Raw genomic sequence first — 23,998 nt, forward strand, 5'->3', positions numbered from 1 at the left:
TCTTTAATTGTGGGCGACGCAGGGAAGACGCAAATGCAGGCCAGCCTTATACCCCCCCCTCCCCTCCGTCCTCCGTCCTCCGTCCTCTCTCTATACAGCAATGTGGAGGCGGGGAGGGAGACTGTGTATTACAGTGTCCAGAAGCACTCGGCTCGTTTGCTGTTTTTAACATTGCGAGTTTGAAATGAAACCAGCCCCCCCCCCCCCCCTCTCTCTATACAGCAATGTGGAGGCGGGGAGGGAGACTGTGTATTACAGTGTCCAGAAGCACTCGGCTTGTTTGCTGTTTTTAACATTGCGAGTTTTAAATGAAACCAGGCAATGTGGAGGCGGGGAGGGAGACTGTGTATTACAGTGTCCAGAAGCACTCGGCTTGTTTGCTGTTTTTAACATTGCGAGTTTTAAATGAAACCAGCCTCCCCCCCCCCCTCTCTATACAGCAATGTGGAGGCGGGGAGGGAGACTGTGTATTACAGTGTCCAGAAGCACTCGGCTCCTTTGCTGTTTTTAACATTGCGAGTTTGAAATGAAACCAGCCGCTCTCTCTATACAGCAATGTGGAGGCGGGGAGGGAGACTGTGTATTACAGTGTCCAGAAGCACTCGGCTCCTTTGCTGTTTTTAACATTGCGAGTTTGAAATGAAACCAGCCTCCCCCCCCCCCTCTCTATACAGCAATGTGGAGGCGGGGAGGGAGACTGTGTATTACAGTGTCCAGAAGCACTCGGCTCCTTTGCTGTTTTTAACATTGCGAGTTTGAAATGAAACCAGCCTCCCCCCCCCCCCCTCTCTCTATACAGCAATGTGGAGGCGGGGAGGGAGACTGTGTATTACAGTGTCCAGAAGCACTCGGCTCCTTTGCTGTTTTTAACATTGCGAGTTTGAAATGAAACCAGCCTCCCCCCCCCCCCTCTCTCTATACAGCAATGTGGAGGCGGGGAGGGAGACTGTGTATTACAGTGTCCAGAAGCACTCGGCTCCTTTGCTGTTTTTAACATTGCGAGTTTGAAATGAAACCAGCCTCCCCCCCCCCCCCCCCCTCTCTATACAGCAATGTGGAGGCGGGGAGGGAGACTGTGTATTACAGTGTCCAGAAGCACTCGGCTCCTTTGCTGTTTTTAACATTGCGAGTTTTAAATGAAACCAGCCTCCCCCCCCCCCTCTCTCTATACAGCAATGTGGAGGCGGGGAGGGAGACTGTGTATTACAGTGTCCAGAAGCACTCGGCTCCTTTGCTGTTTTTAACATTGCGAGTTTTAAATGAAACCAGCCTCCCCCCCCCCCCTCTCTATACAGCAATGTGGAGGCGGGGAGGGAGACTGTGTATTACAGTGTCCAGAAGCACTCGGCTCCTTTGCTGTTTTTAACATTGCGAGTTTGAAATGAAACCAGCCTCCCCCCCCCTCTCTCTATACAGCAATGTGGAGGCGGGGAGGGAGACTGTGTATTACAGTGTCCAGAATCACTCGGCTCCTTTGCTGTTTTTAACATTGCGAGTTTGAAATGAAACCAGCCTCCCCCCCCCCCCCTCTCTCTATACAGCAATGTGGAGGCGGGGAGGGAGACTGTGTATTACAGTGTCCAGAAGCACTCGGCTCCTTTGCTGTTTTTAACATTGCGAGTTTTAAATGAAACCAGCCTCCCCCCCCCCCCTCTCTCTATACAGCAATGTGGAGGCGGGGAGGGAGACTGTGTATTACAGTGTCCAGAATCACTCGGCTCCTTTGCTGTTTTTAACATTGCGAGTTTTAAATGAAACCAGCCTCCCCCCCCCCCCCTCTCTCTCTATACAGCAATGTGGAGGCGGGGAGGGAGACTGTGTATTACAGTGTCCAGAAGCACTCGGCTCCTTTGCTGTTTTTAACATTGCGAGTTTTAAATGAAACCAGCCCCCCCCCCCCCCCCCTCTCTCTATACAGCAATGTGGAGGCGGGGAGGGAGACTGTGTATTACAGTGTCCAGAAGCACTCGGCTCCTTTGCTGTTTTTAACATTGCGAGTTTGAAATGAAACCAGCCCCCCCCCCCCCCCCCCCCCCCCTCTCTCTATACAGCAATGTGGAGGCGGGGAGGGAGACTGTGTATTACAGTGTCCAGAAGCACTCGGCTCCTTTGCTGTTTTTAACATTGCGAGTTTGAAATGAAACCAGCCTCCCCCCCCCCCCTCTCTCTATACAGCAATGTGGAGGCGGGGAGGGAGACTGTGTATTACAGTGTCCAGAAGCACTCGGCTCCTTTGCTGTTTTTAACATTGCGAGTTTGAAATGAAACCAGCCTCCCCCCCCCCTCTCTCTATACAGCAATGTGGAGGCGGGGAGGGAGACTGTGTATTACAGTGTCCAGAAGCACTCGGCTCCTTTGCTGTTTTTAACATTGCGAGTTTGAAATGAAACCAGCCTCCCCCCCCCCCCTCTCTCTATACAGCAATGTGGAGGCGGGGAGGGAGACTGTGTATTACAGTGTCCAGAAGCACTCGGCTCCTTTGCTGTTTTTAACATTGCGAGTTTGAAATGAAACCAGCCTCCCCCCCCCCCCTCTCTCTATACAGCAATGTGGAGGCGGGGAGGGAGACTGTGTATTACAGTGTCCAGAATCACTCGGCTCCTTTGCTGTTTTTAACATTGCGAGTTTTAAATGAAACCAGCCTCCCCCCCCCCTCTCTCTATACAGCAATGTGGAGGCGGGGAGGGAGACTGTGTATTACAGTGTCCAGAAGCACTCGGCTCCTTTGCTGTTTTTAACATTGCGAGTTTGAAATGAAACCAGCCTCCCCCCCCCCCTCTCTATACAGCAATGTGGAGGCGGGGAGGGAGACTGTGTATTACAGTGTCCAGAAGCACTCGGCTCCTTTGCTGTTTTTAACATTGCGAGTTTTAAATGAAACCAGCCTCCCCCCCCCCTCTCTCTATACAGCAATGTGGAGGCGGGGAGGGAGACTGTGTATTACAGTGTCCAGAATCACTCGGCTCCTTTGCTGTTTTTAACATTGCGAGTTTGAAATGAAACCAGCCTCCCCCCCCCCTCTCTCTATACAGCAATGTGGAGGCGGGGAGGGAGACTGTGTATTACAGTGTCCAGAAGCACTCGGCTCCTTTGCTGTTTTTAACATTGCGAGTTTGAAATGAAACCAGCCGCTCCCCCGTGCCACAGCGCGCGTCACCAGCGACGCAGACAGAGCGAGCCGCGCGCGGCGGAATCAGTGCCGGCGGGGCGCGCGGGTGGATACACAGCGGCTGCTCGTGCTCGGGTCCTGTTGCTATATAAACCCGCTGCCGGGACAAAGAAGCCGGCATTGACAGCGTCTGGGTAGAGAGTGGGATCACAGACCTCGACACAAGCGACGTGATTTAGCACATAGATATATATTTTAGTAACTATTCCTTAAGTTATTTGCGTCATCATGCCTGGGTTTTCCGACAGAGACCGCGGAAGAGATAGAGGGTAAGTTTTAAAAGCAAATAAAACGTAATATGTGTATAATTGTAAAATGGCCGACACGCGGTTAAGTGTTTAAAAATCGACGTTCGTTTCTTCTGTTTTTTTTTCATACTTTCCTTTTTTTTTAAAAAGTAGGTTTTGTATTACAGTGAGCAAGATTTTTTTTTTAAATCGGTTAAAATTAGACTAGTATTTTTATTTAATGTTTTGTTTTTTAAAAAAGATGGCTTTGTGATCGTCAACGTTACAAAATGGGATTTCGTCAATGCTAGGCTCAAAGATACAGTAATAAAACGACACCTCATTAATCCAATGAAAGAACCACGAATATATATAATATAAACAAAATTACTAGCAAGGAAGTTATGAATGAATTCTTTCACGTGTGTATAATATAAATATATAAAATAAAAATTACTGGTAAGGAAGTTATGAATGAATTCTTTCACGTGTGTGTATAATATATATATATATCTCTCTCGTGTGTTGGGGCTGAAGAAAGCCTTTTCCTTCCTCGTTACCTCATGTATCCGGCCTGTGGTGAAGTGTAATGGCTGCTCTTCAAAATGCCGGCCGGTGTCTTTGTTGCGCTGCCGGACAGAGTGTAAAATGGCAGCGGACTGGAATATGACGCAGCTACAAAAAAAAAAAAATCTGCCTCGTCTCCTGTAGCGCCGAGGAGGAACCCACCCCCATTTCCTTGGTAGGGGAAAGCTATCTTTGTTAGGTTTGTGGCTTGTTCTTTAACAAGCGGACTCGTGTGTTGTGCAGCTTTGGCGGTGGCCCTCGCTTTGGTGGCAGCAGGAGCGGAGGAGGTCCCCCCGGAAAGAAATTCGGAAATCCTGGAGAGAGACTCCGGAAGAAGCACTGGAATCTTGACGAGCTGCCAAAATTTGAGAAGAACTTTTACCAGGAGCATCCCGATGTTACCCGGAGGACTGCGGTATGTACAAAAAACAAAACGTGCTATTTGAATGGAATAGCTGGCTGGCAAAATATCGATATCCATCGAATATCTGAACTAGTAACTGTTGCATGTTTTTATTAAATGTAATTCTCACGGTATGTGTGACTGTTCATTTGTATTGCAGCAAGAAGTTGAACTGTACAGAAGAACCAAAGAAGTCACAGTAAAATGCCGGGACTGCCCAAACCCCATAATGAAGTTCCACGAAGCAAGCTTCCCAAGTAAGTGGACTTTTTTTTTCAGCTGTAAATTCTTCTAGTTAACAGCAGGTGGCACACAGACTGCATTCTGTTGTAAAGTAACAGGCTCATTATTTACAATTGAACTTGCTTCATTTCTCCTTGTTTTTCAGCTTATGTAATGGATGTGATTACCAAACAGAATTTCACAGAACCAACTCCTATCCAAGCACAAGGGTGGCCAGTAGCCCTGAGTGGAAAGGATATGGTTGGGATTGCACAAACTGGATCTGGGAAAACTCTCTCGGTAATTCAGCTTGCTCTACACATGTTGCCTATCTATAATGGAAGAGAGGAAATTGAGAACATAACTTTGTGATTTTGAAATGGTGATTTAGAAATTTGTTACTCATGTAGTCTGTATAAAATTGGAAGAGATTCTCTGGGCACAAACATGGGCGTTTTGTATCAACTTTATAAACTGCCTGTGCAGTGGTTCAAAAGTTGCATCACTTTTTTTTTTTTTTCTCTCCCCCCCCCCCCCCCTTTCAGTACCTGTTGCCAGCGATTGTACACATTAACCACCAGCCTTTCCTGGAGCATGGTGATGGACCGATTGTAAGTGATGTCTTATTGAATGCACTCTTTCTTTACTGGAAGTCCAATGTGGAGAGAAATGGTTTGTCTAAATGTTTAATATTTGTATCTTTAGTGTCTAGTGCTGGCTCCAACGAGAGAATTGGCACAACAGGTGCAGCAGGTTGCTGCTGAATATGGAAGAGCATCACGACTGAAGACCACATGCATCTATGGTGGTGCTCCCAAAGGACCACAGATCCGTGATTTGGAAAGAGGTTTGTTTTTATAGTAGTTAACTCAGACTAAGTGCCTTACTGGTTAACTTAAGTGATGTTATAGGGTTAAGTGTGAGGGGCTATCTACCATAACATGAAGCGTGCACAGTTGTCTAAAATCATGAGACTTGTGTGTTCTCAGGAGTGGAAATCTGTATTGCAACACCTGGAAGATTGATTGACTTTTTAGAAGTTGGAAAGACTAATTTGCGCAGATGTACTTACCTGGTGCTGGACGAGGCTGACAGAATGCTTGACATGGGCTTTGAACCACAAATTAGGAAGATTGTGGATCAGATCAGGGTATGTCTTTCAAACATACTTACTAGATGTATTGGAAACTTAAATGTAATTAAGTGCTGTGGGCATGTGTAATCCCTCCAATTATGTTTTCAGCCCGACAGGCAAACCCTTATGTGGAGTGCAACCTGGCCCAAAGAAGTACGCCAGCTGGCAGAAGATTTCTTGAAGGAATACATTCAGATCAATGTTGGGGCATTGCAGCTCAGTGCAAACCATAACATCCTGCAGATTGTTGATGTGTGCAATGACAGTGAGAAGGATGACAAGTAAGTTAATGAATTATAGGTGCATGTGTTTTTTGTACCATGGTCAGACTTGGACTATTTTAAATCCACAGCTATGGACTTCTGTTTTTGGTTAGGTGCATGGGTTACGGCTGTTTCTAGGTTTATGTATTTAGTTGTCATGTAGCTGTAATGGCATGTCATCTGGATGCTTTGAGGTAAATCTGGCTATTGAATGCCTGATTGCTAGTATTGATGTGTTTTTTCAATTTTAGACTTCTCCGCTTGCTGGAAGAAATCATGAGTGAAAAGGAAAACAAGACTATTATCTTTGTGGAGACCAAAAGACGCTGTGATGAACTTACAAGGAGGATGAGGAGAGATGGGTATGTATCTTGTAAACTGGCCCTTTTTTTTTTTTTTTTTTAGTAGACTTGTTTTGACCAAGTCATCTGTTAATACTTTCGATTTGTGAACACTTGCCTTTCTGGTGTCCTTTTGCAGGTGGCCAGCAATGGGTATTCATGGTGACAAGAGTCAGCAAGAACGAGACTGGGTTCTGAATGGTATGTATCGAATCGCCTTGTTACCTTTCCCAAATTCATTGAGTAGCATATTGTACACTAAAACCTGTGTCTGAGTTTAACGTTTCCTCATTTTATTTTAGAATTCAAGTATGGGAAAGCACCAATCCTAATTGCCACAGATGTTGCTTCCAGAGGTCTAGGTTAGTGTTTTTTTTTTTAGGTGGTAGATATACCATTTCTCCTATTTAAAGAAAGTGTATTGCTTTCTTTAACTTCTGTGCATTTCTCTGAGTTTCTCACCTAAAGGTACAGTCTTTGTGGCAGGGCCTAGGCATGACAGTCCGAGGACTCGAGAGGGGGATGGAGGACTATTGGAAGTGGTCGACTGGATGCCACCCAGTCGAGTAGACAGATGAAATGCTGAGAACTCGGCATTGTGTGCCAGTAATCTTCAAAAGGCAGAGTGGCCAGCCTAATTCTCCATAAATATCTGTTCTCTTGCCATGGATTACATGAGACTCGATCCCTGCATTCACCGCTAGCGCTGTTCCTAAGTCTCGTTCTGTCCCATGCCTTGCATGTTTGTCACAGAGCATTTCGTTGTTGCATAATTAAGTTTAAATTTAGATATTTAAGCCTTGGTTTTGAGTTTACCAAACTGTTGCATAAACCCGGCTCTTATTGCCTAACAGATGTAAGTTCCTGTTTCAAAACATTCCCATTATATTCAAGTGGAGAGAGCAGTTTTAAGGTTATCGTTTTGCACCTTTGTATAAAATTGGTGAGTACTGGCACATAGCGACTAGTGGGACATCTAGTAAGAGCAACTGGAAAATAAAAGCTCACTCTAAATTCCATGATCGAGTTCCTCCCCCGTCTGCGTTTTTAAAGTCATGTCGAGACCTGCCAACGAGAGACATTTTCTCAAGTGAGTACTGGCTTCTTGGAAGATCTTGCCTTGACGACTTGAGGGTTTTTACTCTAGTACAGGGGGTCTTTTTTTTTTTTCCTCCTTTTTTCCCCCCTCAACTTATTTTTTTGGTCTTTTAATGGTCTTGGCAAGACAAGCAGTGTGGCCTTTATAGCAAGCTTCTTATGAGTGTGTAATGGAAAAGGGACCTTCAATGACTTATCAACTGTAAGGTCCTATTGGCACATGAGGAGGCTACAGTGCACATAGCGGCCCTACTGCGTAGAAGCACCTGGATGTCACTTGACAATTTGTGGGGAGTTCGCTGACTTGGGAATGGACTAGTGAATGCATACTCCTTTACTGGTAAGATCTAAACACCCTAGTTTCTTTTTTTTTTTTTTTTTTTTTTTTTAATTTTTATTTTTTTGGGGGTAATTGCTGGCAGCAAATGGAGTGTGCATCGTTTCTCTTTTCCCACAGTAGTATTCCCGTGGAACTAAAGTAAATTTTAAATAGATTAAGAGTTGGATGTTATGCTAACGCTAATTCTTTACAGCCCTGGTAATGTCTAATGTCCTGGTTTTTGCTAACTTGTGTTTTTTGGTCTGGCTGTTGTGGTGTGCAAATCTTTTTTTGTACATTTCCCTTTTGCCACACTGCAACACTTTACAGATGTGGAAGATGTGAAATTTGTCATCAATTATGACTACCCTAACTCTTCTGAGGACTATATTCACCGAATTGGACGAACTGCCCGCAGTAGCAAAACGGGCACAGCGTATACATTCTTTACTCCTGGCAACTTTAAGCAAGCGAACGACCTCGTCTCTGTTCTTCGTGAGGCTAATCAAGCCATCAACCCCAAGCTGCTCCAGATGGTTGAAGACAGAGGAGGTAGATACAGTCATTATCGTTACCGTTAATGAAATATCTCAAGTGAGGTAATCCTTGTCATCTTTCTACTCTTCTCGGCCTGTTAAATGTAAAGAGTTGGTATTTTCTGGCTGTGGGTACCAGGGGAGAAGCGTTACATTTGCCTCCCTGGAATGGTGTGCATCCTGCCCTACCCAGTACCCAAAGGAGTGGGGATCTATCTTAACACTAATCTTTGGGTATGATGACCCAAGTTGTTAGCACAATATGGGTGTGGGGGGGGGGAAATCTATGAAAGGATGTGTTTGGGGGGGGGGGGGGGGGGGGGGGGGGGTTTATTTTGAAATATTGTAAATTGAACTTTTAGACCATGCGGTGCATTTTCCTATGTATTGACTGGGGAAGGCAATGCACTAACTGTCTGAAATTCTTGCTTTTGCAGGTCGTTCCAGGGGTAGAGGTGGCTTTAAGGATGATCGGCGTGATAGATACTCTGGCAGGAGAGATTTTGGTAGTTTTAGGGATAAGGATAATGAGAGAGGTTTTGGTAGTGGACCCAAGAAAGTCTTTGGTACTAAATCACAAAGTGGTGGATATGGAGGGGGCAGTTTTGACAACAGTGGGAACGGCTATGGGAATGGCTATGGTAACAGTGGACAGTCAAGCTATGGTTCTGGAAACCAGGGGGCGGCTTCATATGGAAATCCAAGCTTCCCAAACCAGCAGTTTAGTGCAAATGGTCAAGGTGCCGCACAGAATGGCATGAACCAGCAACAGTTTCCTTTTACCCCACAGCAGCAGCAGCAACCCCAACAAATGGTGAGCTACCCAATGCCCCCAGCATATCCCCAGTGAAAGAAAGCAAAGAAAATGTAGAAGTAATTTATTGGTGTCCAGTGTTATAATTTCAACATTCGTTATCCAAACTTGTACTGTCATCATTTTCGTACAACAGGGTGAAAATGATTTAACGTGTTTTAACCCTCTATCCAGACTGCAGTGCAGCGATTAGTAATGGTGCGCTTCTTTTTTTTCTTATTTAATTTGTTTTACATTCCTCCAGAAGTAACTTTAGTGTCTGTTTTTTATTTTATTTTTTGTACTAGGAAATTTATGATTTAAAAGGTAATTGTTTAAAGTGACATGTTCAAATCTTAACAGAAGGCAATGCATGGCCTTACAAATAAATAATAATAATAAAGTTGTGTGTTGTCTTCTATTTCTCTTACACAGTATGTAACATTATGCTATTTGAGACCCAGAGCTGACTCATACATGCTGATTGACGGGAGGCAAATTGCTTACTCCAGTGCTGGGGTGGTCACTTTCTGGTCTGAAGCATCACTACCAGAAGTGACTTCAGCTGCAAGAGGCATTTAACTTATTCATTGTTGTAAATGCTGTCTTGAGATAGTTGATCTTATATGATTAAGAAGTTGCTCAAATACATTCAACTTCCTATCCCATACCAGCATATCCTATACCCAGGATATTCAATCTGCTGATTCAAATTTAAATCCACAGATTTATTACCATTAATATTACTAGTAGTTCTACTGTTATTAGCGTCCCACACTTCAAATACATTACTTTTTTTGCTGTAGAAACGTATGAAACATTGCAACACAATTAAAAGGATTAGTAATGTGACGTCACATGAAAACCCGCAATACACAGAACATTGAACGAGACGCATCAAAAAGACGCTCAATGTCCACCAGGCTGTCATCGCCAGGGTATATATTTATATTTCAATGTTTTATCCAACTTATAATACTATAATTATGATATAAATTACACCTTAACCAGGTAAATCTGGTGCTTCTTTGCTGCTAGCTGCTGGTAGACATGTGTTAATGGAGACACTGAACAGGTCGACGACAGTCACAACATGCTGGCTTAGGTATACAGATACTGAGAGTAGAGAAACAGGTTCCAGTGATTGATCAAATCTTCAAACTGCCAATTCGCGTTACATATGTACCTTTATAATCTCTAAACGTGCATTCACTCATCGCTGTTTTATCACAAATAAAAAATAACACGTGATCTAGCCAGCTTTGCTTTCAGTGTTGGACAGAAGGAAAAAAACATGCAGGCAAGCGCAGCTGGGCAATACCGTGCGGAGGCTTTGAGCATTATAGCAACTCCAGCCGCCGGCTAATTGCGCCTGCCCCATAATTACATGTGCCGGTGTGTGCGTGTGCCAAGCAAAGATGGCTGCAGAGAAACGCGGCGAGGTCCGGGGTGCAGGAATGGAAGAGAGCAACGAAAAAAAACAATCCAGCGAGGGCCTGGGACTCGAGAGTATCCTTTGACATGTTATCATCGGGGTGTACGAGCCCCAGAGTAGCGGGCTGTGCGGGCTGATCGCTGGGATTGCTTAGTCTGGTATGTTGTTTTCAGCGTGGTGTAACGCTGACTCGTCGAAGTGATTGACAACGTAGTGTATCGTATTTCATTAAAACGGATCAGCAAACATGAAATTATAAATAAGTTTTACTGGTAACAAATAAAACATCGGCATACACAGTTGTGAAAATCGTTGAATTTAGGTACCGTCTTTGTATTTAATTTTCTACATATTTAGTTCCGAGACTTGCTATTTTTAAATCGGTGTGGAGCTGTTCCGGTTGACGAACACAAATATGGTCGTTGTAGTAATCGGGCTAGTACTGCCAGGCTTGTGTGGTCTCCTTTAGTAATGCCAGTGTATCGACGTGTTCAGCTGATCCAATATGCTGGTAGACTAACAGGGACGTGTGACTCTAGATCTACTTCAGACAATCAGACCTCTGTTGCCGGCGGTGTTGTGTTCTCTGTCCGTATGTGTTGATGCTGGAAGAGGCAGCATGCTTCATTAGCACCTGCTAAATGCGTTTTTACATTGTTTCAATTCACCAGCTACCGTGCGATCAGTAAGCTGATCGTTGTGAGGCTGTTCTGATCTGGGTGCACAGGGATGAAGAGAAGACTCCCATTGCATAGCAGTTTGATTCATTCCTGATTGTACTGGTTCAGTAAGACACACAAGCTTTTTACCTCTACTCATGGGCTAATCAAGCTTGTAGTAGAATCTGGAATGAATGTAACTTCTATGCAGTGGGACTCTTCTGTCCATCCCTGGTTTACAAAGGGGTCCACCAGGGTTCCAAAAAGGGTTGAGAAACCCAGATCTAGAGCTTCAATAGAAAGAGCTTCCCTTGACGCTGTCGTGCAGTATTGCAGATCATCAAGGAATCCCAGCAGCAGCATGGTCTGAGACACGGGGACTATCAGAGATACAGGTCAGTCCCATTGTGTTGGGTTACATTGATGCACGCCGCTGTAGCTGGACTGGCCCTGTCACTGGACCAGACAAACGAGAATTGCAGCTCTGCCTCTCTGCTGTGTGACTTGCACAGTGAATCGGTGAAGAGCCCGTACACTGGAATATATAGGATTGTACCTTTTACTGTCAGCATGCCTGCCAAACAGTGACTTAACCAAATGATGAAATATCGAGGGGGTGCTGTAGAAGACTGTGTTAGGATGGACCTGTTCCAGCCAGGGATGACAATAAGACTCCCACTGCAGAGCACTTTGATCTGTTACTGCTTTTAGTATGAGTTTAATAAGACAGCCCTGAGCTTGTTACCTGTATACACTGTTGGCTAATCAAGCTGGTAGTAAATCCTGGAGTGGGTGACGCTGCTGTGCAATAGGAGTCGTATTTCCAGCCCTGCAGCAGGGTCTCTGTCCCCCGCCCCAGTGTATCTGACTTGTTCTGTGTTTTCAGGGGATACTGCTCCCGACGCCTCAGACGTCTCCGCAAGACCCTCGGCTTCAAGATGGGGAACCGGCACAAATTCACCGGCAAGAAAGTGACTCCGGAGATGCTGTCTGACAGCAGGTACTCCAGTATAGACTGCATTGGAAACGTATTGCAGGCTGCTGGTTACCCTTCACATGGGAATGCTGCTGCGATTCAGCTGAAGTGACCTGGGCTGGGCTGGGCTGGAGTCCTTGGTAGGTTTGTAATGCTTGCAATCCCCTTCCTCAAAGGTACCTGCTGCTGGTGCTGATGAGCGCAGAGCGAGCCTGGAGCTACTCCATGCAGCTGAAGCAGGAGGCAAACACAGAGCCACGCAAACGCTTCCACCTGCTGTCCCGACTGCGCAAGGCAGCCAAGCACGGGGAGGAGCTGGAGAGGCTGTGCGAGAGCCACCGCGTGGACGCCAAGACCAAGCTGGAGGCACAGGTACGGGGAGGGAGGAGCTGGAGAGGCTGTGCGAGAGCCACCGGGTGGACACCAAGACCAAGCTGGAGGCACAGGTACGGAGAGGGAGGGAGGAGCTGGAGAGGCTGTGCGAGAGCCACCGGGTGGACACCAAGACCAAGCTGGAGGCACAGGTACGGAGAGGGAGGGAGGAGCCGGGTGGACACCAAGACCAAGCTGGAGGCACAGGTACGGAGAGGGAGGGAGGAGCTGGAGAGGCTGTGCGAGAGCCACCGGGTGGACGCCAAGACCAAGCTGGAGGCACAGGTAAGGGGAGGGAGGGAGAGGGAGGAGCTGGAGAGGCTGTGCGAGAGCCACCGGGTGGACGCCAAGACCAAGCTGGAGGCACAGGTACGGGGAGGGAGGAGCTGGAGAGGCTGTGTGAGAGCCACCGCGTGGACGCCAAGACCAAGCTGGAGGCACAGGTACGGGGAGGGAGGAGCTGGAGAGGCTGTGCGAGAGCCACCGGGTGGACGCCAAGACCAAGCTGGAGGCACAGGTAAGGGGAGGGAGGGAGAGGGAGGAGCTGGAGAGGCTGTGTGAGAGCCACCGCATGGACGCCAAGACCAATCTGTATGTTGCTTTGTCTTTGCCATTGTCTGTCTGTCTCTTCTTTCTATACAGATGCTACCAATCACTCCGTTCTTGTATCTTTGCGTACCCATCTTCTCAAGTCACTCTCTCAGCGTTGTATCTGACATTCAGTGATAGATTATTGCTGAGCAGTACTGGTAAATACACTTTCACTTGATGTAAAGGTCAGTGGGCTGCGGAGAGTAAGGTCAAGGTGGCATCTCGCAGTAGTTGTGAAATAGTCATTGCTCCTGCTAGTAGTTGCATCTGAAGTTGATTGTAAGAGTGAGTTGAGTAACTATGCTGGTACTTGTGCCTACCCTGCTGTTGCAGCACATTGACTGCTGCTGTCTTCACAGGCCTACCATTCATACCTGACAGGAATGCTGCGCTTTGAGTTACAGGAGTGGAAAGCTGCAATGGAAGCCTTCAATAAATGCAAGTAAGTAATAAAAAATAAAATAAAAGCTGTTATTGAGGCATTGGTTTATTCTTATTATGCTACCTTTTGAATACGCGTGAAGGTGTGCAGGGGGAAACTGTAAGCAGAAACTCTAGTGAGTGTTTCACAAAAAGCAACTCTAAAAACCTTCCTCAGAAAGGTTAGGATCTCAAACTGAACCCTAGTCGCGGTTCTTGGCTGGTTTCACAGAAATCTTGGACTGCTTTACCTGTAAGGTGCAAGTCTGCTGACTTCAGTATAGGTCAGAAATGTTTGCTGTTAAAAAGCTGAAGGGAGAGGCCGATCTGACCTGTCCCTCCTCTCTCAGGACGATCTACGAGAAGCTGGCCAGTGCCTTCACTGAGGAGCTGGCTGTCCTGTACCATCAGCGCGTGGAGGAGATCTCCCCCAACATCCGCTACTGTGCCTACAACATCGGTGAGGGGAGCCAGGAAGCGAGCGTGACTGGAATGGGGTGGAGCGAGTGTGACTGGAGGAGAGGGAGCCAGCGAGCGAACGTGACTGGAGGGGAGGGTGGAGCCAGCGAGCGTGACTGGAGGAGAGGGAGCCAGCGAGCGACCGTGACTGGAGGAGAGGGAGCCAGCGAGCGACCGTGACTGGAGGAGAGGGAGCCAGCGAGCGACCGTGACTGGAAGAGAGGGTGGAGCCAGCGAGCGACCGTGACTGGAGGAGAGGGTGGAGCCAGCGAGTGAGCGTGACTGGAGGGGGGGGTGGAGCCAGTGAGCGAGCGTGACTGGAGGGGGGGGTGGAGGGGAGGTGGAGCCAGCGAGAGTGACTGGAGGGTGGAGCCAGCGAGCGAGCTTGACAAGGGGAGGGTGGAGCCAGCGAGTGAGCGTGACAAGGGGAGGGTGGAACCAGCGAGCGAGCGTGACAAGGGGAGGGTGGAGCCAGCGAGCGAGCGTGACTGGAGGGGAGGTGGAGCCAGCGAACGTGACTGGAGGGGAGGTGGAGCCAGCGAGGGAGCGTGACTGCAGGTGCAGGGGGGTGGAGCCAGCGAGCGTGACTGGAGGGGGGTGGAGCCAACGAGCGAGCGTGGTGAGGTGAGGGTGGAGCCAGCTAGCGAGCATGACTGGAGCAAATTGGGAGCCACTGGTTGAGCAGTGTAAAGGGCTCCACTGCATTGGGCATTCATTCAAACTGAGCAGTTTACATGCTATCAATCAACCACAGCTCCGAACACTTTAGAAAATGAATTCTTTGAGCCAGCTAGTATAGTTACATCAGCAAACAAGCATTACATTTTTTCTTACCAAATCGCTATTTTCTTACATCTGACTGCAAACAGCAAAACACAATCCGAGCAGATCAGTCGCTAGAAACAAGTGAGACAGGAGCACAGTTACTTGTTAAGCCTGTGTTAGCTCCCTGCCTCTTCTCATGTGGTGAACGTCTCTCTCTCTCTCTGTGTTTCTCCTGTCCTGTTTCCAGGGGACCAGAACGCCATGAATGAGCTGATTCAGATGAGGCTGAGTGCCGGAGGAGGAGGGCAGATGATGGCAGAGAAGCTGGAGGTCAGTACGAGTGTGTGCAGGGATAGAAATAAGACTCCCACTGCATAGCAGTTTGATCCATTTCTGGTTTTACTATGAGTTTAAGACACACCTGAGCTTGTTACCTATATACAATAGCTAATCAAGCTTGCAGTGGAACCTGGAATGGGTGAAACAGCTGTGCAATGGGAGTCTTATTTGCATCCCTGGTGTGTGTGTGTGATTCAGTTGCCTCTGATTCTCTCCTCAACAGGCTCTCATCACTCAAACCCGCGCCAAGCAGGCAGCCACCATGAGCGAGATGGAGTGGAGGGGCCGCACCATCCCTGTGAAGATCGATAAAGTGAGGATCTTCCTGCTTGGACTGGCCGACAATGAGGCTGCCATTGCACAGGTAAGACACCAGGGGGCAGCAGGGTGTTGCAAAACGGAGTCAGCTGGTACTGGTCCAAAAGCGGCTGTTAAGTGAAGTTGCCTCACTCCACCAGCAGGTGGTGCTGTATCCCTCTGCTCTTGTCACTTCTTTACCAGCCTCTGTCACAGAGACAGGCCAGCTCTGCCCTTCCAGCCTCACCCATTCGGTTTCCTTTACATTGCTTAGAAGTGCAGGTCTGAGAAGCGCAGTATGGAAATTGAAAAAGCATACTGTACAAACGAAATGGCATGAACGAAACAAAGCATAGAAATCATTTGTTTTAAGGATTGAAGCTGTTGGCCTAAAAGCTAGTGGTCATGCTACAGGGCAGGGTGGCTAATGGTTTAGAGTAAGGGGCCTAGGAGCAGCTTGTTCTGAGGACTGGGAGGGGTCTGTGTGGCCCCCGAGAAGAGACTGGGTTTTATTTTAAGATAAACGACTGCCTGTGTTTGGTGTTGAGGGTGGGTGCGGTGTGGTCGAGTGGTTTAGAGACACGCTCCTTGAAGGGGAGAGAGGGGAGGGTGCAGGAGCCATTCCACAAATAGTTTGTTGTTTGTTTTTTTCTCAGTACTGCCGCTCCCAGGGAGTTGAGGCACCAGTTTGACCTGTTCAGCAGCTCTGGTTGACTGAGAGAAAACCGGTTACGCAAGAGCATTAGCAGGGTGTAGCCAAATAATGACAACCTGAGAGAGGGAGATGGAGCGAGGGGAGGGGGAGGGGGAGGGGGAGGGGGAGGGGAGAGCACTGCTCAAGTTGTGTTCTTACTTTTTTTTTCTAATTTGCTTAAAAAAAAATGTACAGAATGTGGGGAGGCTGCATGACTGCTGGTTTTAAAAAATTCCTTCCAAATAAGCCCTAATTGCCTGCATGCTTTGTAACAAGGTGTGTTCAGTACAGAGTGCATGCCTGGCATTGCTGAGCGATATCGATGAGTACTGAGGGAGGGGAGAGAGATACTCCGCTGCCTGTGTACTGACTGACACACTGCGCTTTAAAACATCACACAGTGAACTACAAATCATTACAGGGCTAACAATAGGGGCAAAATTTGTTTTTGACCCCCCAAAAAGGTGTTTTCCTCATTGCCACCCCCCCCCCCCCCCCCCAGGCTGCCAGCGAGGAGACGAAGGAGCGCCTCTACGAGTCTTTACTCAGCGAGAGCCGCGACGCCATCCAGGCCGTGCGCGAGGAGCTCAAGGCAGACACGGTACGTAGAGGAGGAGAGACGAGACCGAGGGGGGCTTCATTCTCAGTGACTGGCCTGTTCCAGCTCCCATTGGAGGAGCGGGGTGTTGCGTGACAGGAGAGGGTTACGGTTCACCTGCCGTTATTAACCATCTTCACGCCTTTCTCAAGTTTGTATTTTATCCATGAACCATTCCCCATGTTATATCAGGCAGCTGTGGACAGTGCAAGGAGTCCGATAATACACCAGTTGCAAAATGATGCTCACTTGACTGGATCTGTGGAACTCCTCTGTGTTCATGGTGTCTGTGACTGACTGTTCTCTCTCCATTCCAGAAACAGCGTGACCGAGCTGTGGACGGAGAGACCGGCAAAGTCTCCAACCTGCAGTACCTGCACAGGTGAGGCTCCTCCACTCTCCGAACCCTGTGTGTGCCATTCAGAGTGTGGAAGAGGAAATCAAGATGCAGCAGCAGCCTTGCAAGCTAGCACGCACAGCACTTTCCTGGGGGGGGATAGCAGTGCAGTGGGGGTCATGTTGGTTAGCCTGCCTTGTAGAGGCTGTGCGCAAGATGCATGCAGCAGGGTGTGTGAATGCCAGCAGTATGTGTCTCTCGTGTAACGCTGCCTGTGTCTGTCTGCAGCTACCTGACCTACATCAAGCTGTGGACAGTGGTGAAGCGCAATGAGAGCATGGCCCGGGTGCTGCAGGCCAAGCTGAAGGAGCCGCAGCCAGACGAGAGCAAGAGGGGCCCCCGGCCACACAACCTCATCCGGCTCTATGACATCATCCTGCAGGTCAGCGCGGCCGCTGCACGAGAGCAGCTTTAGCAGAGTGTGAAAGCAAAGCATGTTTACACGTCCGCACTCAATCAACTCAACTCTTCTCTCTCGTCCCAGAGCCTGGCGGAGCTGCCCCAGCTCCTGGGCATGGAGGATGATCACAGCTTCCAGAAGGAGGTGGCCCTGAAGACTCTGGTCTACAAGGCGTACAGGTACGCAAGCCCAGTATAGCCAGTACCAACACACGCACTGACGATGCTTGCAAACACACACCCCCATATCCACACGGGCATCCTTTGCTCATTATTGGTTTGTTAAAGCTGTAGAGGGTAGTGTGGAGGGGAACGCTGACTCTTGCTTGGTAACCCTTTCAGGAGGCTTTCCTCGAGATCGTGTTAGTGGTGTGTTTGTGTTGATGATGGCTCTGTTCCTCAAGATTGTATTAACGTGTGTTTGTGTTGATCGTATTAAAGGTGTGTTTGTGCTGATGATGGCTCTGTTTCTCTTCTCCCAGGTGTTTCTTCATCGCTCAGTCCTATGTTCTTGTGAAGAAGTGGAGTGAGGCCCTGGTGCTGTACCAGAGGGTCCTCAAGTATGCCAAGGAGGTCCAGGTGCAGGCCAAGTCCTGCAACAGCAGCCTGAAGGTATTCACCAGATCAGCTGACACTGGGAAGCAATGGGAGAGCTGGTGCAGTACTGTTCATTGAAGGTGTACCAGCACCGCGTTGTACTTATGAGGGGGAACACCTGTCACTTTGCATCTGGAACCCGTCTTTCTCCATCAATGGAGCTACAAAAGTGTTCTTCTATTGCTAGGACCAGCACATTCACTTTAATTTTTGTACTCCGCCAGTATGGCAGAAATGTTCCTGTCCTGTAGATGTGGCTGTGAGTTTCAGTAGTATTAATAATAGTGTGATGTGTCTGGCTGTGTCGCCTTCCTCCTCTTCTCTTGCCTCCTCAGGACCTTCCTGATGTTCAGGAGCTGATCACTGAGGTCAATGCTGAGACGTACTCCTTGCAGGCAGCTGCTATTCTGGGTGAGTGGAGAGAGGAGACTGGCTTCTATTAGTCCACTAGCTCTTGTAAGAACGTGCAAGACAGCATATCCTTCCCAAGTCTTCTGTAAGCAGAGATTTGGTGTTCTTTTCTCAATGTGTCTGCTGCCATCGTACTGAACTAACCAAGTCAAAGTACCTGTGATTGGATGGCCATCGCAGCTCTGGTGCTGTGGTTTGTAATTCAGCAGTATTGTGTGTTTCATTGTTATGGGTGACTGTTTCAGATACGGAGGACTCGGCCGAGACTCCCTCACAATCGCAGGAGATCAAAGACAGCAAGGTGAGAAGCTGGGGCGTAATTCTTGGCCTCTGATGTGGAATTAATATCTGTTTTTAAGAGAACGTGGGTGCTGTGCCAAGGGTTTCACCCTGCACAGGATTGAAACTGATATTTAGAGTTATGGTTTCTGGGCTCTGTGTTAGATGCAGGATATGATTTATGGGGGTGCAGTGAAAGACATTGACAGATGTATTGAGTGTGTGTCTCCCTCCCCCGGCAGCCTCTCTCTGACCGATTGGAAGCCTTCCACCTTGACCCCTCCCTCGTGGGGAAGCAGCCCAATCTGGTGACGTTCCCTCCGGAGTTCCAGCCAATCCCGTGCAAGCCTCTGTTCTTTGACCTGGCGCTGAACCACGTGGCCTTCCCGCCTCTCGACGACAAGGTGGAACAGAAGGGCAAGGGTGGGCTGACCGGCTACATCAAGGGCATCTTCGGCTTTGGCAGCTAATCTGCGGCCTGGCTTTGCTGGGGGGGCCTGTGCCAGGGACATGGGTTCGTGGAGGTCCAGCTCCAGGTCCAAACCCTGTCAGCATTTTTTTTTTTTTTTTTTTTTCCCCCATTTGTAACTAACCTAGGCCTGAAATGTTGCATAAGCATCTAGAACCCCCCAAAACCTGCAGTTGCATTCTAGAACTTGTCCAGGTCTTGGGTTCAGGGTTCTAGAGTGCAGAACCCTGACATTTGAGATTCTTGAGGCAATCCAGACTTCTTGTGTTCTAGAGCTAATCCAGAATCAGGATTAGGCTAGTGTACTAGAGTATCTTAAATATACTTTTAATTCTTAAGCGCCTTCAGGATCCATTGTTCCATGTTGAATTGCCTGGCTGGGCAACAGTCTCTCGTCCCCTATCTTAATGTTCAGTACCTGTCACTGGGGTTCTAAAGCATGCTTTGCTGCACATTGTAACCTCCGCCTGCTTACTTGCTGCCTCATTCCAGTCCAGAGTCTGCACTGGGATAGCGTGAGCACATGTCAGCTAGCTGTGTCCACAGTGAGAGCAGCCCTGCTGGTTCAGTACCGTGCTTTCCAGTGCAAGACTGTGGCTCTCTCTGTGCTCTCCCCTTTCAATGGGATCACACACTACAGACTAGAGCAAGGGTGCTACAGTGGTTTAACAAGTAATCCTAACCCACTGCTCCTTGCTTGGTTGTGTGAAGGTGCTAAGCATGGTATCACTCAATAATTAGAATGGGTTTATCATGACCCTCCTTGGGTGATTGCTGCCTGCATTAATGAATGGTTTCACAGGACCTCTCTGTAACGATTTGCTCATGAATCTTCCTTGGTGGAAACTCCTCCCAGGTTAAGGTAATCCATTGGCTTTCATGGCACACCCTGCTCTTTCCAGCAGTGCAGTTCCTCTTGTTTCCTTACAGTTGTCTGGGGGGGGGGTGATTGCAGAGTGGATGGGAGGACAGGGCAGGTGCCTGTGATTGCAGAGTGGATGGGGGCAGGTGCCTGTGACTGCAGAGTGGATGGGAGGGCAGGGCACGTGCCTGTGATTGCAGAGTGGATGGGGCAGGTGCCTGTGATTGCAGAGTAGATGGGAGGACAGGGCAGGTGCCTGTGATTGCAGAGTGGATGGGGGCAGGTGCCTGTGATTGCAGAGTAGATGGGAGGACAGGGCAGGTGCCTGTGATTGCAGAGTGCATGGAGGGCAGGCGCCTGTGATTGCAGAGTGCATGGGGGGCAGGCGCCTGTGATTGCAGAGTGCATGGGGGGCAGGCGCCTGTGATTGCAGAGTGCATGGGGGGCAGGCGCCTGTGATTGCAGAGTGCATGGGGGCAGGTGCCTGTGATTGCAGAGTGGATGGGAGGGCGGGGCAGGTGCCTGTGATTGCAGAGTGCAGGGGGGGCAGGTGCCTGTGATTGCAGAGTGCATGGGGGGCAGGTGCCTGTGATTGCAGAGTGGATGGGGGCAGGTGCCTGTGATTGCAGAGTGCATGGGGGCAGGTGCCTGTGATTGCAGAGTGCATGGGGGGCAGGTGCCTGTGATTGCAGAGTAGATGGGAGGACAGGGCAGGTGCCTGTGATTGCAGAGTGGATGGGGGCAGGTGCCTGTGATTGCAGAGTGGATGGGGGCAGGTGCCTGTGATTGCAGAGCAGATGGGAGGACAGGGCAGGTGCCTGTGATTGCAGAGTGGATGGGGGCAGGTGCCTGTGATTGCAGAGTGCATGGGGGGCAGGTGTCTGTGATTGCAGAGTAGATGGGAGGACAGGGCAGGCGCCTGTGATTGCAGAGTGGATGGGGGGCAGGTGCCTGTGATTGCAGAGTGGATGCTTTGTGGTGGCACTGAAGTCTGGCTCTTAACAGTTTCACGTGGCTCTCGAGAACACTATGACCCCTACTACAAAGTAACTGATGCCTCCAACAAGAGAAGTTAAAATGGTTCTTGATGGCTGGTTGGGCATTGTGGTCAGAACTTGAGGCCCCCCCTGTCCCAGAAGGGGAAAAACAGCTCATTTTACAACAAAAGGTGCATTTTCAACCAATTCTCGTTTCACCCAGGGACACCAAAACATGGTACTGTACAGGAGAGGGTACTGTTTCCTCCATTTGAGTTAAATAATATATATACAATTTTTTTATAGTAGCGCTGGAAAAATTATAGATCTCACAATTTCTTTTTTTTTTTTTTTTTAAATCCAATTTTCATGTTCCTTACCTGTCCAGAATACTGTAACCTTTTGTGTGTTTAAAATGAAGTTTTGCAAACGAGATGATAGTCAGAAACTAACGTAAACTGTGATTTTTATAAAATGAAATATATAGAATTACAATAAAAAAAAATTATTTAAACAATCTGTCGTGGTATTTTACTTATTTTGTTTAAAAAAATAAATAAATACTACCGCAATCCCCTGTATGCAAACTGGCCACAACCCAAAAAAATATTAAGCTTTCTAGTTAAACTACGTTGTGGCGTCCTTACATAGCCATCAGTGCTAGCACAGGCCAGTACCTGAGAGTTTCATGTGTTTGATAGAGTTGCAGAGGCATGGATTGGCTATTGCTGTGCTACTGGGGTATGGAGCTAATGGGTACCTCAAGATAAACATACCCGCAGACAGCACTGTTCAGAAGTGCAGGCATGTACACTGAACATCTCAGCCCTTACAACAAGTCCTCAAGAAATCCGAGAGGCCATTCACGAGTGACCGTTCTCTTTATCTTCCAGACAAAGGAGACTTAAGTGTCACTAGAAATGGATTTGTGTTGGATACCTGTGAAGTAACTTACAAAAATAGATGGTGAGTAAGTAGATTCAAGAAAATGCACAGAGTCCTTTTCTTCAATCAGTTGTTAGGTTTATTGAAATATGCAGGGAGTCTGGTCCCAGGTACAGGACAAACAATACTCAACATTACAATGTTTGCATGACATTAAATACCCTTCTGTATAGATGGTCCACCTCCCCTTTCTCTGACATTAACCAATGGTCAAGGTAATTTAATTTATTGTGTGAGTGTTAATGTGTGTGTGTCTGTGTGTGTGGTCTAGTGTGACAACCTCTGAACTCAGTGCATTCTTCACACTCCTGGAGACAAAAGGTCCATACATCTGCCTTTTGTTATCTCCTTGCGACCCCCATTGATGCCAGTGGGATTATCTCTTTTGATCTCTCTGAAGTCTAGAGCCTGTTCCCTTCTGGTCCACAGCATTGTTATCTCATTAGCTTGCAGTCATTGTTGGGCAAGAAGCTTGTAGACGCAGCGTCTCTATCAATTGTAAGCATTACATGCAATTTGAACCAAACAGTCTGCTATCTGCAATATTAGTCTCTTTTCAGAAAAAAACACCAGTATAGCTCTGCCAGTCCACATGCGTAGCAAACTGCTAATCAATTCTCGATCCATGTTTTCCAACAACCTGACTCTCAGTATGCAGCTGAACTTAAAATGCAGGAGTGGACGTTTGGTCTAGGGTCAGATTGGCTGCAGTGTTGTAAAATGTTTTTTTAGTTTTAGCTGTTAATCTTCTTTATATGACTTTCCCACTCAGGAAGCCTCCTAAAAGAGCTGGTAAATACTGGACTCTGCTGTTGTATTACATGCCAGCAGTTCAGGGCAGCACATTCTTGTAAGACAGCAAGGCAGAAAAGCACTTGCACGCAACGAGACTGGTTCCCAAGTGGGTTAGGTTTTTTTTGGATTATCAAAGCATTTCCGCCACTAATTAAATACTTTTAAAACGTGAACATACCATGTTAATATTAAGAAACTGAAAAGAAAGGAGTTTTGTAGAAAAACTAAAAAACGCATCCCTTTCCCAGCCAATCAGCTCCCTGCTCCTCTGTATAACAACTGCATTAGTTTCAAGGCCAGGGAATGCTTTAATTTAGTTTCCACTTCGTAAACCGTGAACTGTATCGAACCAAACGACGATCTGCAAGTCCCTGCCCTCCTCCAGTCTTTCTGAGTGAGGATCCTGCAACAGTCACAGCGCAGTGAAACTTCAGCACTGAGAGAATACCATTCCTGCCTCTAATCTGACAGCTTGATCTCTATGCTGGCAGGCATTCAGCTGTAGAGACTTTTAGAATACCATTTGTGTTCACAATACCAGAGTGAGGCGTGTGTCTCAAAAACCAAACTCCTTGAAAAGCTGCCAGCATACCAAGAATTTGAGAGGGGCCCGGGCACCCTCCCTTCGGGAGCCGTGTCCCCTCCTACTGATTTTATTTATTCTACTACAAAAGTACATCGCTGAGAAGGGTGTTGAAATCAACGTCTTTGTTCCTGCCATGTCCCTTGAAACATGAATTGGGAGCTCTCGTCTTTGCCTAATAGAAATTGGTTCTGGTGTTTGTTGTGAAATGAACGTGGGCAGCATTCACACCGTCTCCGTGCTTCTGTAGGGAAAGCTGTTTCTCAAAATAGAGTAAACTGCACTATGAAACACACAAGGTCAGTAAACACAATGAAATCCTATTTATAGTGCACCGCCTGTCGCGTGTATAAGGTATAGAGATCCTGGGCCGTGGATACTTCCCTCATCAGGGAGGTTTGCAATCAGACAGCTGTAAAGTTGGTAACACTGTTTTGGTTTAATTGCACGGACTGTGTCTGTTAAAGGTGTTCCTTAGCCATAGTGACTGGTACACCTGTTCTCACCTTGTCTGGAGAGGCAGCGAACTCATTCTCTCAATCACTCTCCTGCCCCCCCTCTCTCTGTCAGACTCTGCAGCTTTCATTGCCAGCTACCATGCACATT

At 47.8% G+C, this 23,998-nt stretch overlaps 2 protein-coding genes across 7 annotated transcripts; both read left to right on the forward strand.

The window, feature by feature from the left end:
* The first annotated feature begins 3,273 nt into the window (after positions 1-3,273).
* On the forward strand, positions 3,274-9,476 carry LOC121295590 (probable ATP-dependent RNA helicase DDX5). Of its 3 annotated transcripts, none has more exons than XM_041220427.1 (13): positions 3,275-3,438; positions 4,207-4,378; positions 4,527-4,623; positions 4,755-4,888; positions 5,134-5,199; positions 5,294-5,435; positions 5,578-5,738; positions 5,832-6,004; positions 6,238-6,348; positions 6,467-6,528; positions 6,630-6,689; positions 8,075-8,296; positions 8,718-9,476. In XM_041220427.1, the coding sequence occupies exons 1-13, from the start codon at positions 3,398-3,400 to the stop codon at positions 9,128-9,130; spliced, it is 1,854 nt and encodes a 617-aa protein (XP_041076361.1). In that variant the 5' UTR covers positions 3,275-3,397; the 3' UTR covers positions 9,131-9,476. The 3 variants fall into 3 exon arrangements, with proteins under 3 accessions (XP_041076363.1, XP_041076361.1, XP_041076362.1); XM_041220428.1 differs by having other exon boundaries at positions 8,075-8,343; positions 8,718-8,810; XM_041220429.1 differs by lacking the exon at positions 8,718-9,476 and having other exon boundaries at positions 3,274-3,438; positions 6,814-8,140.
* Positions 9,477-10,349: 873 nt separating this feature from the next.
* LOC121295591 (signal recognition particle subunit SRP68-like) lies at positions 10,350-20,137 on the forward strand. 4 transcript variants are annotated; one of them, XM_041220430.1, is made up of 16 exons: positions 10,350-10,582; positions 11,496-11,562; positions 12,054-12,167; positions 12,320-12,515; positions 13,466-13,548; positions 13,877-13,986; positions 14,998-15,080; positions 15,313-15,453; positions 16,583-16,681; positions 16,996-17,060; positions 17,304-17,457; positions 17,560-17,654; positions 17,957-18,086; positions 18,407-18,482; positions 18,728-18,783; positions 19,004-19,873. In XM_041220430.1, exons 1-16 carry the CDS (start codon positions 10,492-10,494, stop codon positions 19,229-19,231), a joined length of 1,788 nt encoding a protein of 595 aa, XP_041076364.1. In that variant the 5' UTR covers positions 10,350-10,491; the 3' UTR covers positions 19,232-19,873. The 4 variants fall into 4 exon arrangements, with proteins under 4 accessions (XP_041076364.1, XP_041076366.1, XP_041076365.1 ...); XM_041220432.1 differs by lacking the exons at positions 10,350-10,582; positions 11,496-11,562; positions 12,054-12,167; positions 12,320-12,515 and adding an exon at positions 12,710-12,958 and having other exon boundaries at positions 19,004-20,137; XM_041220431.1 differs by lacking the exons at positions 10,350-10,582; positions 11,496-11,562; positions 12,054-12,167; positions 12,320-12,515 and adding an exon at positions 12,974-13,032 and having other exon boundaries at positions 19,004-20,127.
* The last annotated feature ends 3,861 nt before the right edge of the window (positions 20,138-23,998 follow it).

This window comes from Polyodon spathula, chromosome 20 (genome assembly GCF_017654505.1).
Source record: "Polyodon spathula isolate WHYD16114869_AA chromosome 20, ASM1765450v1, whole genome shotgun sequence".
In the NCBI taxonomy this organism is placed as follows: Eukaryota; Metazoa; Chordata; class Actinopteri; order Acipenseriformes; family Polyodontidae; genus Polyodon; species Polyodon spathula.

Excerpts from the sequence above, each read along its gene's own strand:
- LOC121295590 (XM_041220427.1), top strand. The coding sequence starts at position 3,398 with ATGCCTGGGTTTTCCGACAGAGACCGCGGAAGAGATAGAGG. Across the intron at positions 5,200-5,293 it reads AGCATGGTGATGGACCGATT|TGTCTAGTGCTGGCTCCAAC; the intron begins GTAAGTGATGTC and ends TTGTATCTTTAG. Across the intron at positions 5,436-5,577 it reads GATCCGTGATTTGGAAAGAG|GAGTGGAAATCTGTATTGCA; the intron begins GTTTGTTTTTAT and ends GTGTGTTCTCAG.
- LOC121295591 (XM_041220430.1), top strand. The coding sequence starts at position 10,492 with ATGGCTGCAGAGAAACGCGGCGAGGTCCGGGGTGCAGGAATGGAAGAG. Across the intron at positions 16,682-16,995 it reads AGGAGCTCAAGGCAGACACG|AAACAGCGTGACCGAGCTGT; the intron begins GTACGTAGAGGA and ends TCTCCATTCCAG. Across the intron at positions 18,483-18,727 it reads GCAGGCAGCTGCTATTCTGG|ATACGGAGGACTCGGCCGAG; the intron begins GTGAGTGGAGAG and ends TGACTGTTTCAG.